The sequence below is a fragment of the Hemiscyllium ocellatum genome, chromosome 43 (genome assembly GCF_020745735.1).
Source record: "Hemiscyllium ocellatum isolate sHemOce1 chromosome 43, sHemOce1.pat.X.cur, whole genome shotgun sequence".
NCBI lineage: Eukaryota > Metazoa > Chordata > Chondrichthyes > Orectolobiformes > Hemiscylliidae > Hemiscyllium > Hemiscyllium ocellatum.
The window spans coordinates 30372743-30386477 of NC_083443.1; the positions used below are offsets into that span (position 1 = coordinate 30372743).

At 43.9% G+C, this 13735-nt stretch overlaps 1 protein-coding gene across 1 annotated transcript in view; it reads right to left on the reverse strand.

Annotated features, from left to right (window-relative positions):
- Nucleotides 1-13735, reverse strand: part of cdh23 (cadherin-related 23) — a 674096-nt gene that overhangs the window by 424012 nt on the left and 236349 nt on the right. Inside the window, exon 12 of the mRNA XM_060854138.1 lies at nucleotides 3421-3485. Within this exon, the coding sequence (XP_060710121.1) occupies nucleotides 3421-3485 (65 nt within the window). The remainder of the gene's footprint in view (nucleotides 1-3420; nucleotides 3486-13735) is intronic.

Sequence of the window (13735 nt, forward strand, 5' to 3'; positions counted from 1 at the left end):
AGGAGGATCGTCGATGTTTTGGACAGGACCTTTCTCAGTCCTGATGAAGCCAGTGATGGTAGCACCACTGAGTGTCAAAAGGCAGGGGTCAAATTGACTCTTACTGGAGAAGGTCGTTGCCTGGCATTTGTGTGTCGAGAATGTGACTTGCCACTTGTCACTCTAAGTTTAGATATTGTCCAACTCTTGGTGCATTTGAACATAAATGGATTCAGTATACAAGGAGTTACAAATCATCAGCAAATATTCACACTTCTGTCCTAGTAATGAAGGGAAGGTTACTGATGAAGCAGCTGTAGATGATTGGGCCAAGGACATAGTGGATATGTAGAGGACATTTCAGTACAAGGAGAGAGTAGGACCTGAGGGCACATACTCAGAGTGAAGGGACGGCACTTCTGAACTGAAATGAGGAGGAACTTCTTCAGCCAGAGGGTGGTAAATCTATGGAACTCAATGCTGAAGAAGGTTATAGAGATCAAGGCATTGAATGTCTTTGAGACAGAGCTAGATAGGTTCTTGATTAGTAAAGGGATGAAGGGTTATGGAGAGCAGGCAGAAGATTGGGGTTGAGAAACATTTTAGCCATGATTGAATGGCAGAGCAGACTCGATGGGCCAAATGGCCTAATTCTGCTCCTTTAGCGTATGGAATTTAGCTCTGTAGGAAAATGCCTGTTGCAGTTCTTACCCTTCATCGCATGCCAGAAATGGCTCATAAATTCTTTGACATATCCCACAATCACACATGTGGGTGTACAATTCCTGATTTTCCCTTCTATTTTTCTGCACATTTGGCATAAGTAATGTAAAGTGGCTACTGTCTTACCAGACCATAGGGCTTCTCTTTCATTGGAAAGAGATGACTAGTGGGGGTTTAACTTGAGGGCCACCATGCCTCAGGCATGGGGAGAGGTTGAGAAGGACAGTCCTTCATGGTAACTTCAGCCAAGAATTGAACCCCCGCTGCTGGCAACCCTGCACTGTATAAACTGGCCGTTTGACCAACTGAACTAACTGACCTCGGATATTATATATGTCTCCTGTTGCAAAAATTAAACTAATTGTTCAAGCTAAAGTTTCAGAGGCACGTGCGGTGTGTTGGCAATGATACAGCTGGCATTGCTGAGGGTTAGTCTTATAGCTGGCTTACTCTTCAGAATTTTTGTTGCAAGTGCGCCAGCTGTCATGTGAACAGTGAGATCATTGAATTAACAGAAATATATTGCAGCTAAGGTCAGGGATTTGCGGTGAGTGAATGAATCCAGTTTGAGTTGTACATCATTCTGTACAGTTTCTGAAAACGTCAATGGTATGGGCCGATTTGCATCAAACTGATGCACGGGGACATTAAAAAGGAACGCATGCTTTTCCGAAACAGCGTCACAGGAATTTGAACGCCTTTTGAACTCTTCAGGGGTTGTTTGGGCTTCAGGTGACAATTTCAAACAAAGCAATATAGATTCTGCCACCAGCTTTAAACAAAACTCTCTGCAGTTGGTGTTGATTTCACTGGCATTCAAAACAGGAGGAGTGTGTAATGGACAGCAGAATCAATATGACCCATTTTTACGTGTCACCAAAGGCTGAATTACATCTCTACTCACCTGTCGTATCTCGAAGGACAACAAAGAAATAAATGTTCACGTGCTGTTCCCTTTCTCAAGTAAAATCGGCCACTTACCTCAAAGTGGAATCAATGGGGACCTCTTGCATTTTAGCTAGTGGTACATGCTGATATTTCCTGCCTGTTGTAAAGTCTTCCAGGTTCATTTTAGAGTCACACACACACACACACACACACACACACACACACACACACAACAAAACATCGAGACAAAGTGGAAATGGGACACAAAACTGATGCAGAGAAAAGCACCCTCGAGATTAAATTATCAGTAGCTCTCCATTCATTAGAAACAAGACATGCATTTATACTGTGCCTTTCAAAAGCCTTAAGACATTTTAAAACACTTCACACAGGCAATGAATTACTTTTGAAGTGTAATCACTGTTGTTTTTGCAGGCAAACCTGACAGCCAATTTGCGCAGAGCAAGAGCTCAGCGATGGCTAATCTATTCTGACAGTGCTGTTTGAGAGATCACTGTTGGTGAGGACAATGAGAGAATTCCCTGATCACCTTCACACAAAGCACAGCAGGATCTATCATATTCACCTGGAAAGGCGGCACATTTGTGCAAAGCAACATTCAAAGAGCCCCCCAAAGGACACGCAGAAACTGAGAAAATAATAATCAGGGAAAGGCCATTCAGCCCTTCAAGCCTGCTCTCCCATTCCCATAGAATCATGACTGATCATCAACTCAGTGCCCTGTTCCCACTTTCTCTCCTCCCCCATCCCAATATCTGATTCTTTTACTCCTAAGAACTATATGTAACTCCCTCTAAAGAACATGTTTTGTCCTCAAATAACGTCTGTAGCAGAGAATCCACAGATGCATCACTCTCTCGATGAAGAAATTTCTCCTCATCTCAATGGCCTACTCTGTATTAATAGAACACGACCCCTGGTTCTGGACTCCTTCATCATTGAGAACATTCTTCTTGCATTTACTCCATCTCACTCTGTCAGAATTTGCTAGGTTTTTCTATGGGATCTCCCTCTTCATTCTTTCGAACTGCAGTCAATATGATCCTAACCAATCCATTCTCTCTTCACCTGTCCATCCTGCCAACCCCAACCCTGCATGGACAGAAACAGCAGCTGAGATGAGAAGGTGCTGAGTGAGGGTTGGAGTCACATCTTGTTTCTTCGAGGTAAGAGTGGGAATGCTGAAGCCTCACTGGTAGCAAGACCAGGAGATTTTACCAGCGGAGGGAGAAAAGCTATGTGTGCAGGAAGATCAGGGACAGTTTTTGTTATTGTTTATAATGGCTATGGATACTGGAAACTGGAGTGGAGGCCATAACACACATCAGCCATTATCCTACAGTACAGTGCAGCAGGCTTGAGGGGCTGAATGGCCTGCTCCTATTTTATACTTTCTTACTAATGCAGGAGACGTTGCAAATCAGGTTGTTTGATGACTGGGGAAGGCCAGCCTGAGAGATAGGAAAGCCACCAGCTGCTAGCAGTGAGTTAAGTACGGAATAAAACAACAACTGTGGATGCTGGAAGTCAGAATCAGAAATGGGAAGTGTTAGAGAAACTCAGCAGGTCTGGCAGCTCCACAGGTGCTGAGTTTCTCCAGCATTTTCTGTCTTTGTTTTAAATCCATACACTTCCTCTCTTTAGCAGTGTGTTGATGGAAGAGAACTGGTGGGGCAACATGTCACATCACTTGGCAGTTTGTCGATCATTGATTGTATGACATTATTAATTGTATAGTTTGTAAAACTGACACGCACAGACCACACTGTTACAGATGCTGAAACTCTATTGTTCAGAGCAAGTTCCTACCTGTCAGATTCGTCACTGAAAAAATAATTGACATTTCCGTAGCTTCCAGTGTCATTATCTGTAGCCTGGAGGAAACAACAATGGAATAGCACATTAGTGAGAGGAGAACAAGCGAGTACAATTACACCATCCCTGTACTTTTAGCTCACATCTCCAACTCACTGAAACAGCTTGTGAGTCACACACAGAGAAGATAAAGGTAAATATGGAACTTACAATGAACAGTACTAGCAAGTTCAAATTAAGCAAACATTGCGAAAGATCTGAGACATCAGGACAAGTTTCATGAGCATCAAGCAAAGTTAGATAAAAAAATCTCTGCGCTTCCTCTCCCCAAACGACCTCATGGACTGACAGTACAGACTCATGGGTGGTTCATGGAACAGCTAAAGTGCAATATGAGGCTACTCCGCCCATTCAGCTGGCTCCCCACGGAACAATTCACTCCTGGTCACTCCCCTCTTTTCCAGAGCCTTCACACTGACTGAACACAAACTCCAGACACAGCAAGTTTTTCCCCTTTTCCAGTCTTTAATCGTGAACTCAATTACTTGTCCTCAGTTTCCTTCCCAATACCCATCGTGCAGCCCTTCAAAAGGCTGTGATGGTCTAGATGGAGTGAATGGCCCCCTTCTCTGCCTTAATGCCTCTGAAGTCTTTGCTTGGCCACTCAGTCTACTTAGTGAGGTGTTGTACTCTTGGAACAGTGACAGTAGTGAAATGGAACTGACCACTGTCACCTGGAAGCTGAATTTTCATGTTCATTTAAAGGGTCATTGTAGGACCAGTTTTTAAATTACATAATTCCTCTTTGCGCTCCCAGTTACAAGTGAAATATCCTAAAGTCTGGTAAAACTTCATGAATTGGATGCAAAACTCAAAGACTTTGGAAATTCTTTCACACTAAGACGGTATCCTAACCCCAAAATTCAGTCGAGCTTTTCATATTAAAGCAATGTGACACCTCCATTTCCTTATGGCAGATTTGTCTGATTGAAACTATTGAATTAATTCCAATTATTGCAGAATTTTGGACAGGCTTGAGCTGTTGACATTATTTCTCCAGAGTGGAGGAGACTGATCAAATGCATTTCACTTAAGACTTTCAAAGTCGATGGAGAGATAAACCTCTTATCTTGTCAGTTTAATAGAAGTTCAGTTTAATTTGCAAAGGTGTAGATTTGACAGCATGTCTGTAAAATTTCAAATCAAAGAAAGCAACCAGGGTTAATAGCAACGGCTGCTGCCAACAAGGTAAGACCATCCATCTCTCTATGCACAGTCCATTACTGCATTCACACTGACCACTGCCCCCAATGTCTGTCCTTTGCTCTCTATGACAGCTAGAATTTCCGAGACAGAAAGTTATTTCTAATTTACAGGTACACACAGCTGTGGTGAGAAATTCACCGAATATCATAAGTATTTTGTCAGCTGCTAGATTTGAGGGAGTTGGAATATTTAACAAATGACCAGCCCGAGGAATCACCATGTAAAAGGAAGGATTCTCAATTATTTATTGATGCACTTTAATTTTACTGTAAAATGTAGGAAAGTTTACTGCATTGGATTCAAAGTTCCCTCACTCTTTTCGGCACAAACAAATGGTAGCTCTCTCCATTCTGGTTTCTGTCTCTGAAATACATTGATACTTCAGTGCAGTCCTGAGGGAGTGCTGCACTGCCAGAGGTACTGTCTTTCCAATGAAACAGTGTTCCCATCTGCTTTCTCAGATGGATGTGTAAAAAACCCATGGTGTATTGTGAAGGAGAGTAGTATTGGCCAATCTTTATGCCTCACTGGAGCAGATTACCTCATCACTTGCTGCATATTTGCCACGTTTTCTGACACAAAGGGTCTTGATTGGCTGGCAGATGCTGTGACTGCTGACATCATCAAAAGTGTTATAAAAGGGCAAGTTCTCCTTTTCTGTTCACACCCATCATGCATCACAAGCTCCTGCAGCGGCAAGAGCTGATTGAGAACAATGATCCACTCGGGTATGCACTCTGATGCCAACTGGGGTCTGGGGGTTGAGAGAGATGACATGGACCTGCTCATCACACAGGAAGGGCTTCAGTAATTACAGATGGATATCCACCAAGCCCCAGCACACAGATAAGAAAAACAGTCTGCTCTTTTTTAATGGTTTCTAACTAGAAAGATTTCATTTCAAATTCTTTTAAAAACACAGCATTGGTTTATCACAATGGTTGTCAGATGTTCCTGTACGGGAGACTTTCGCTGAGATTTCTACGTTCTGTCAAATTCTGGCAAATCTCATTCCATTCCTGGGGTTCCCTGCAAATCCCGATATATTCCTGGGGTTCCTTGTAAATTGTGCTGCATTCCTGGGAGGTTCCCACAAGCTGTGCTTCACTCCCCTTACACATACCCTATCTTAGCTTTCAGAAATCTACGCTAACTGCCCAATCAACTGTAAAACATGCTCATTAGAATTCAACAAATAATTTCTGCTACATCTACAAATATTGTGGCAGGGTGGGGACAGGTGTAGTATCGAATACAGAGGTTCCTGGCTGTTACCAGACTTTGGGCGTCACAGCGGCTCAGCAGTTCACACTGCTGCCTCACAGTGCTAGCGACCTGGGTTTGATTCCAGCCTTGGGCGACTGTTGGGTGTGGAGTTTGCACTTTCTCCCTGTGTCTGCGTGGGTTTCCTCCAGGTGCTCCAGTTTCCTCCCACAATCCGAACATGAGCAGGCTTGATGGATTGGCCATGCTAAATTGCCCATAGGGATGTGCAGGTTAGGTGAGTGAGCCATGGGAAACACAGGATTACAGGGATGGGGTAAGGGATGCTCTTCAGAGGGTTGGTGTGGAATCAATGGTACGAATCGCCTGCTTCCACACTGTACAATTCTAAATCTGGTGGTCTGTATGGGGTAATCTAGTCCAATTAGAAACTCTGCCTTATGTGACAAAAGCATAAGTCTCTTCCTGTAAATGATTTCCATTAACATTTGAGTGGTTTACTGTTACAAAAGACGCTTTCTTCATGTGCGACATCTGTGATAGGGTTAGGGTTACACCTGATTTGGAGGCCATGTTCAGTGTACAGAAGCTTTATTCTTCATGGAGAAAGTGAACCATTCCTAATGTGTGATAGTACACATGTAAATTATGCCTCAACACTCTAACCATGAACACAGGCCAAACTCAAGGGATCATTTACTCTTGAAGATAAGAACTCAACAGCATTGAAACATCTTCACTCAGAGAATGGGGAGCCTGAGGAATTCTCTGCCATAGAAAGTTGTTGAAGCCAAAGCATTGAAACATTTCAAGAAGGAGATAGATATAGTACGTAAGACTTCAGAGATCAAAGAGTATAGGGAGACAGGGTATAGGGAGTTGGATGATCAGCCACCACTGAATGCTGGAGCAGGCTCTAAGGGCAGAATGGCCGACTGAATAGCTTCTGTTTTTCAAGTTTCTACGTCTCACGTTTTGCAGCAGCCAATTCAAAACAGTCTCTGTAATGGTCTCATTCGTCTAGACACTCCTTGGTCCAGGTAAAAACAATGACTGCAGATGCTGGAAACCAGATTCTGGATCAGTGGTGCTGGAAGAGCACAGCAGTTCAGGCAGCATCCAAATCCTTGGTCCACATTCGACATGGTATTGTCAGGCAACTGTTAACACTGTACTGGAGAAGCAACTTCATTGAAGCTGCTGAAACGGGATATCAGGAGGCTGAGACTGTTTAAGATTAATGATGAAGGACTTTTGCCCGAAATGTCAATTTTCCTGCTCCTCGGATGCTGCCTGATCTGCTGTGCTTTTTCAGCACCACTCTAATCTTGTTCAAGATTAATGTCTATCCCATTGCATCATTGTGTTTAATGGTGACAACATATAAGGGGTACTTTACTTGAATGTAGATCAGCCCTGAAGCAAACTAAAGCTAAATCTGAAACGAGCTCTGACCCAGAACTGAGGCTCGTTCGTCTCTCGCCACTCCATCCTCTTTGTTCCACTAGCTGGAATATTCCCCAGCATCGAAAGTGCCAGCTCATGTGTAATTACCTCCAGCCACCCTCAGCAATTGAAGACTTGGCTGTGAACCTGTCACTTTGGACAAGTCTCTGATAAAATTACGCCTTGTTCGAAGAGCCGCTAGCAGCTCATGCATGCGTCTTCTTCCCCTCTCACACAAACAGCATCTAACATGACTTCTGGATCACTGAAAACACAGAAACCTATTCATTATCACACATTCTTGTAAGGCTACAGCGGTATAACAAATATAATAAAAGCTGACAGAATGCTTTTAGATAAAGAGGTTCTGCTTTTATTTAAACTATGAATAAAATTGATGGAAAGCAAATTGCTTTTGCCAGAAGCTCTTCTTTAAAAGAGTCATAAAAGGATCCAATTATTAAATGTCAGAAAGTTGTCAGAAGCGGTGATGACCTGCAGCCATCATACACAACTGAATTCTGTTACTGCCTGTACCATTTCAAACTGAAGATGTGCAGAATGCAGTTGAAGGGTAGACATCTGTGGTCAGCTTGTCCAAGAGAATCAGACGAAAGGCCGGCTACACCTCTAGGTTGTCAGATACATTACACTTCACGGCTCCTTGCCTGGTGTATCTTCAATGCACAATGTGCAATTAATTTGTCTCAAAAAAAAATTCAAGTACTTCATATGTAATTAATTATTCTAAAGTGCGATGATTGCTTTAGATCAAACACAATTGCTGCTGGACCAGAGTAAAGAACTTCAAGCGTTGACGAGATGGGTGGTCCAGTTCAGCAGCTTTTAGCCACGTTGGGTCAAAATGTAGGAAGAGGTACTTGTGAGAAATGAAACTTCTTCCTAACACCTCTCTTCCCACAGAATCCAGTAAGCCTACACTCTCTATCTCTGCTTTCTTTAAAATAAAATTTCATTCATGGGATGGCTATGCCGGAATTTACCAGCTCGAGTCAGCCACATTGTTGTGGTTTCAGAGGCACATGTCTATTTCCTTCCCTAAGGATCTAAAGAAACATGAGTGACCCAGATGGGTTTTCACCACAATTGGGAGCGGTTAGGCTATCAGACCTTGCACCCACTCTGTGAGCACATGAACCTTTTTGCATTACTTACTATCAAGAGGACGTGTGGACTGCAGATGCTGGAGGTCAGAGTAAAAACGTGTGGCGCTGGAAAAGCAGAGCCGCTCAGGCAGCATCCGAGGAGCAGAAGAATCAATGTTTCGGGCATAAGCCCTTCATCAGGATTATGGGGCGGTGTGCTGAGAGATAAATAAGAGGGGGGTGACTGGGGGGGAAGGTGGTTGGGAAGGCGATAGGTTGACGAAGGTGGGTGTGATGTTGATATGTCGGGGGGGGGGAGGGTGGAGAGGATAGGTGGGAAAGAAGATGGACAGGTAGGACAGTTCAAGAGGGTGGTGATCAGTTGGAGGGTTGGATCTGGGATAAGGTGGGGGGAGGGGAGATGAGGAAACTAGTGAAATTGACATTGATCCCGTGTGGTTGGAGCATCCCAAGGCAGAAGGTGAGGCGTTCTTCCTTCAGGTGTCAGGTGACTAGAGTTCGGCGGTGGAGGAGGCCCAGGACTTGCATGTCCTTGGCGAAGTGGGAGGGAGAGTTAAAGTGGTTGGCCACAGGGTGGTGGGTTGCTCAGTGTTGTTCCAGAGATGTTCTCTGAAATGGTCCATAACTTGGCATCCTGTCTGCCCAATGTAGAGGAGACCACATTAAGAGCAACGGATACAGTCAATGAGGTGTTTGGATGCGCAGGAAAATCTCTGCTGGATGTGGAAGGATCCTTTGAAGGGGGAGGTGTGGGTGCAGGCTTTAAACCTCTTGCAGTGGCAGAGGAAGGTGCCACGAGTGGAGGGTTTCTTGGTGGGGGGCATGGACCTTACAAGGGAGTCATGGAGGGAACGTTGATAAGGGTGGGCATTGCGAGGGTGAGAGGTTGGAGTGGGTGAGGAGGTTGGACTTGTTGAGGCTGTCAATGTCACAGTGGCAGTTGGCAATAAAGAGATTGAGGGCGGGTAACAGACCAGCATGGGGTGTTCAGATGGATGGAGGGTGTTGGAGGCGGGAAAAGGGATCCTCAGAGGGTGGGTGGCAGTCCCAATGGAAAAAGCAAGCATGATGACAGAGGAAGAAAAATTCATTGTGTGGAATTCGTTGACTCATCCCTAAATGTCCTGGAGAAGATGAGCTGCCTTGTTGAATAGCTGCAGGCATACTCATGATGCTGTTAGGAAGGGAATTCCAGGATATTGACCTAGCGACAGTGAAGAAATAACAACTTATTTCAAAGTCAGGATGGTGAGTGGATTGGAGGGGAATCTGTGGCTGGTCATTTTCCCATGTGTTTGCTGCCCTTGTCCTTTTAGATGGCGGAGGTCAGGTTTGGAAGCTGAGGGAAGGTCGGTGAATTGCCGTGGTGCATCTCCCACACTGTGTGATTGGTGGTGAGAGGAATTGATACTGAAGATGGCAGATGTGGTGCCAATCAATGTGCTGCTTTTACCTGGCTGGTGTCAAGCTTTTTGAGTGTCGTTGAAATATTGAATAACAATTGGGCAAATTAGCAAAGCTTCGTTGGTGTTTTGGATGCTGCATGTTGTGACTTATTGCCACAGAAGAAAACATCATTTTTGCTTGACTGAGGGTGGTAATTTTACTCAGAAAATGGAAGATGACAGGACTTTGTATCTGCCATTGCTCATATGAATATTCAGGGAAGTGTGGAGTGTTCCATCATGCTCCTGACGTGTACCTTAGAGATGATGGACAGGCTTTGTGTAGTCGAAAGGTGCTTTATTTGCTGTAGGATTTCTATCTGAATTTCTGATTCAGAGGTTGTTAGTTCTGCCTGATTCAACCAATAATGACAGCAATGTACATTCACATAGCACCTTTATGCATAAAACTGCTCTATAGTGCATCAGAGACTTGATGGTCATTAATAATTGTGAACTTTTAACTCCACACAATGCATGAATGTCAAGAACTACACAAACCTCTGTATCACCAAACTCATGGGAACTATGAGGATATTCTTATAAGACCATAAGAAATAGGAAATAGTAGGCCATTCAGCCCCTCAAACCTGTTCTGCCATTCAAAGGAATCACAGCTGATCTGACACTCCTCATGTCCACTTTCCTGCCCTGTCCACATACCCTTGATTCCCTGACTGATCAATAATCTATTTATTCCAGCCTTCAATAGACACAAGGACTTTGTCCCCAGAGCTGTCTGTGGCAAGGAGTTCCAAAGACTCACAACCCTCCGAGAGAAGAAATTCCTCTTCGGCTCCATCTTAAATTTATTCTAAGACTACACCCTCTGGTCATTATGAGAGATGGTAGCTACGAACTGCTGCAGACTACATTTCCTCGAAAATAAAATCCTCTGGCATGCAAAAATGTTCTCTTCTGTAAAAATAAATCACAACATGCAACATCTAAGAAGAAAAACATTGCAAGCACAAGCTAATGTGCCTGATTATTATTCAATATTTCTACTTTGAACAGACCATCAGTAAACAAAGGTACTAATCTTACGGACACATTATCTGTTCCTTTGATTTACCAAAACAGCAATTTCCTCCTCAGTATCCTGCAACTCTCAACATTCCCAGTAAATTCAGTCAATTCAACGTCTAAGCTGATCTTTACTTGCCTCCACCCTCTCCACAGATTGAACACAAATTCTTGATCAAAATCTCAGTCTATTGCGGTGAAATAAAAACAAAGTTCTGCAGGTGCTAGAGAATCTGGAGTAAAAACAGAAAGTGCTGGAGAAACTCAGCATGGTCTGTGGAGGCAGAAAGCCACAGGTGGTGGAGGTCAGTTAGCTCGGTTGGCTGGATGGCTGCTTTATGATGCAGAGTGACACCCACAGTGTGGGTTCAATTCGTGCACCGACTGAGTTTACCCTGAAGATACTATCTTCTCAACCTCTCCCCTCACCTGACCCTCAGGTTAAACTCACTGCTGGTTGTGTCTCTCTTGAATGAGAGAGCAGCCCTATTGTTCTCTGGGACTAGGGTGGCTTTACTCAGCAGAAAAGACCCAGAACAGGTATTGTCTCGAACACAGGCAAATTACATAGCATCTCCCCGAAGCTAAATTATTAGAAATTAAGAGCTACTGATTCTTTAACAAGAACATTTGTAATGACACCAAACAAGCCAGATCTGAATTGCCACACCCTGATGGGCTCTAGGACTGAGTGAAGGCAAGAAGGGAGAAAAATAAGAATCGACTCAAGAAGGTGAAGGGTGTATACATTTTCAAATTCATTCATAAGATGACTTTTAGCTGGTATTACCCATCCCTTGCTGTCCCTTGAGCAAGTGGTGGTGAGCTGCCCTCTTGAACTGCAGCAGTCCATGTAGAACCACAATAAGCAGGCAGTTCCAGGAACTGACCCAGGAGCTTGGAGCTGGATGACACCTTTCTCTTTTCGCTTTCTAAATGCTTTTTTAAATGCTTCCATCTATTCTGGTACCTCACTTCCTCTTAATGACATCAGCGGAAGGCGCCTTCTCTCAGCCCAGGTCCAGTGACGAGGTGGTTTCCAGATGCCCGGTACAGGCCCTGGGATCGGCCTGGTATCAGCCCGGTGGGGCATTATCTTGGTATGGTGGCCTTATCGAAGAAGGGTGTTCTTATCCTGGTATGGAGGTCTTCTTTGGTGGCTTTAGATATTCCAGCAACCTGGTGTGAAGGTCTAATCCCGGTGCGGAAGTCTTGTCTCAGCCTGGCTGAGTTTCTGAGCATACCCTGAACCCAAAAGTCATTAATTGAACTGTGATGAATTTTTGCTTTTTTCCTTCTTATTTATGACCTCTGTCATTAATTTTAGTGTGGTGGTATAGCGACTTATAAAACCTTTCACTGTATTTTCTTTTGTAAAAATATACGTGACAATAAATTGCTAATCTTTCCTGTATATTTCCAATTCAGGATTGTATGTGGCTTGACGGGGAACCTGCTGGGGGTGATGGTCCTATTTATTTGCTGCCTTTGTCCTCCTTCATTGTACAGGTTGTGGACTTGGAAGGTACTGTTAAGGGAGCACTGGTGAGTTGCTGTTGTGCATCTTGTGGACAGTACACAATGCTGCTGCTGTGCATCGCTAGTGGCATCCCTACAGTGTGGAAGCAGGCCATTTGCCCCATCGAGTCCATGCCGACCCTCCAAAGAGTGTCCCAACCACACCCACTCCTCCACCCTATTCCTGTATTTCCCAAAGCTCGCCCACTCTTCCCTGGACACTCTGGGCAATTCCCCACGGCCATTCCATCTTAACCTGCACATCTTTGGACTGTGGGAGGAAACTGGATCACCCGGAGGAAACTTGTGTTGACACGGGGAGATTGTGCAAACTCCACACAGATGGTTGTGCGAGGGTGGAACCAAACCCGGGTCCCTGACACTGTGAGGCAGCAGTGCTAACCACTGAGCCACCACGTCACCCCTGCAGGGAGTGAACAGGTGAGACTGTATCATTGTTTGATGAGGGTCCGTGCAATGGATTGATCTTTTGAAAAGGGTCAACGTGAGTTTGTTAATCTTTGTAAGGAGATTGCGTGAGAGGGTCAATATTTGTAGGAGATACACCTACCCCCACATATCAACACTTGAAAGAGACAGACTTACAAGGCAGAAGTCAAAATATCGAGGCTGGCTCTCAGAATGCAGAATTCTTATCACACAACACACATGCACAGAACAGGGTGATAATCTGATTGGAGTTGTAGACTTTAGCCTCCTAGATAAATAAGGATCTTAAATAACTAAGTCAAAGTGATATTGAAAATCCCACAAACATTGTGCTCTACACTAGATTATGAAAGCTAAGAATGAATAAACCCTAGAATTATGAGTACTGATCACTTGCTCACAAAGAATAGAATGTCCTCCATACCTTATAGGAGTAGCAATGCATCTTAAATTACTGTCACATTGGGAGGGGAACGGTCACAAAATTATCACTTTTCTTCACACACAGATGAGTAAAATGAGCTAATTGAGTCAATATTCCTTAATGAAAAGAAAATTAGTGCAAAATGAAAATGAAATTACTACAAAATGAAAGGGAGCTCCAACAATTAAACGTAATCAGTCTTTGCAGAAAGTACAAAAGGTTTCACCAACATTGAAGAAACGAGGTAATGTAGAGCATGAAGCTCATCGAAGGCAACAAGAGAAAATAAAACAGCCAACACTGTAAATTGCTGATGTTGATATCAGTGAGCAGTTTCATTCCTCTGTCCATTTTCATGAGTTAACCCTCAGTAAGTATGTTAA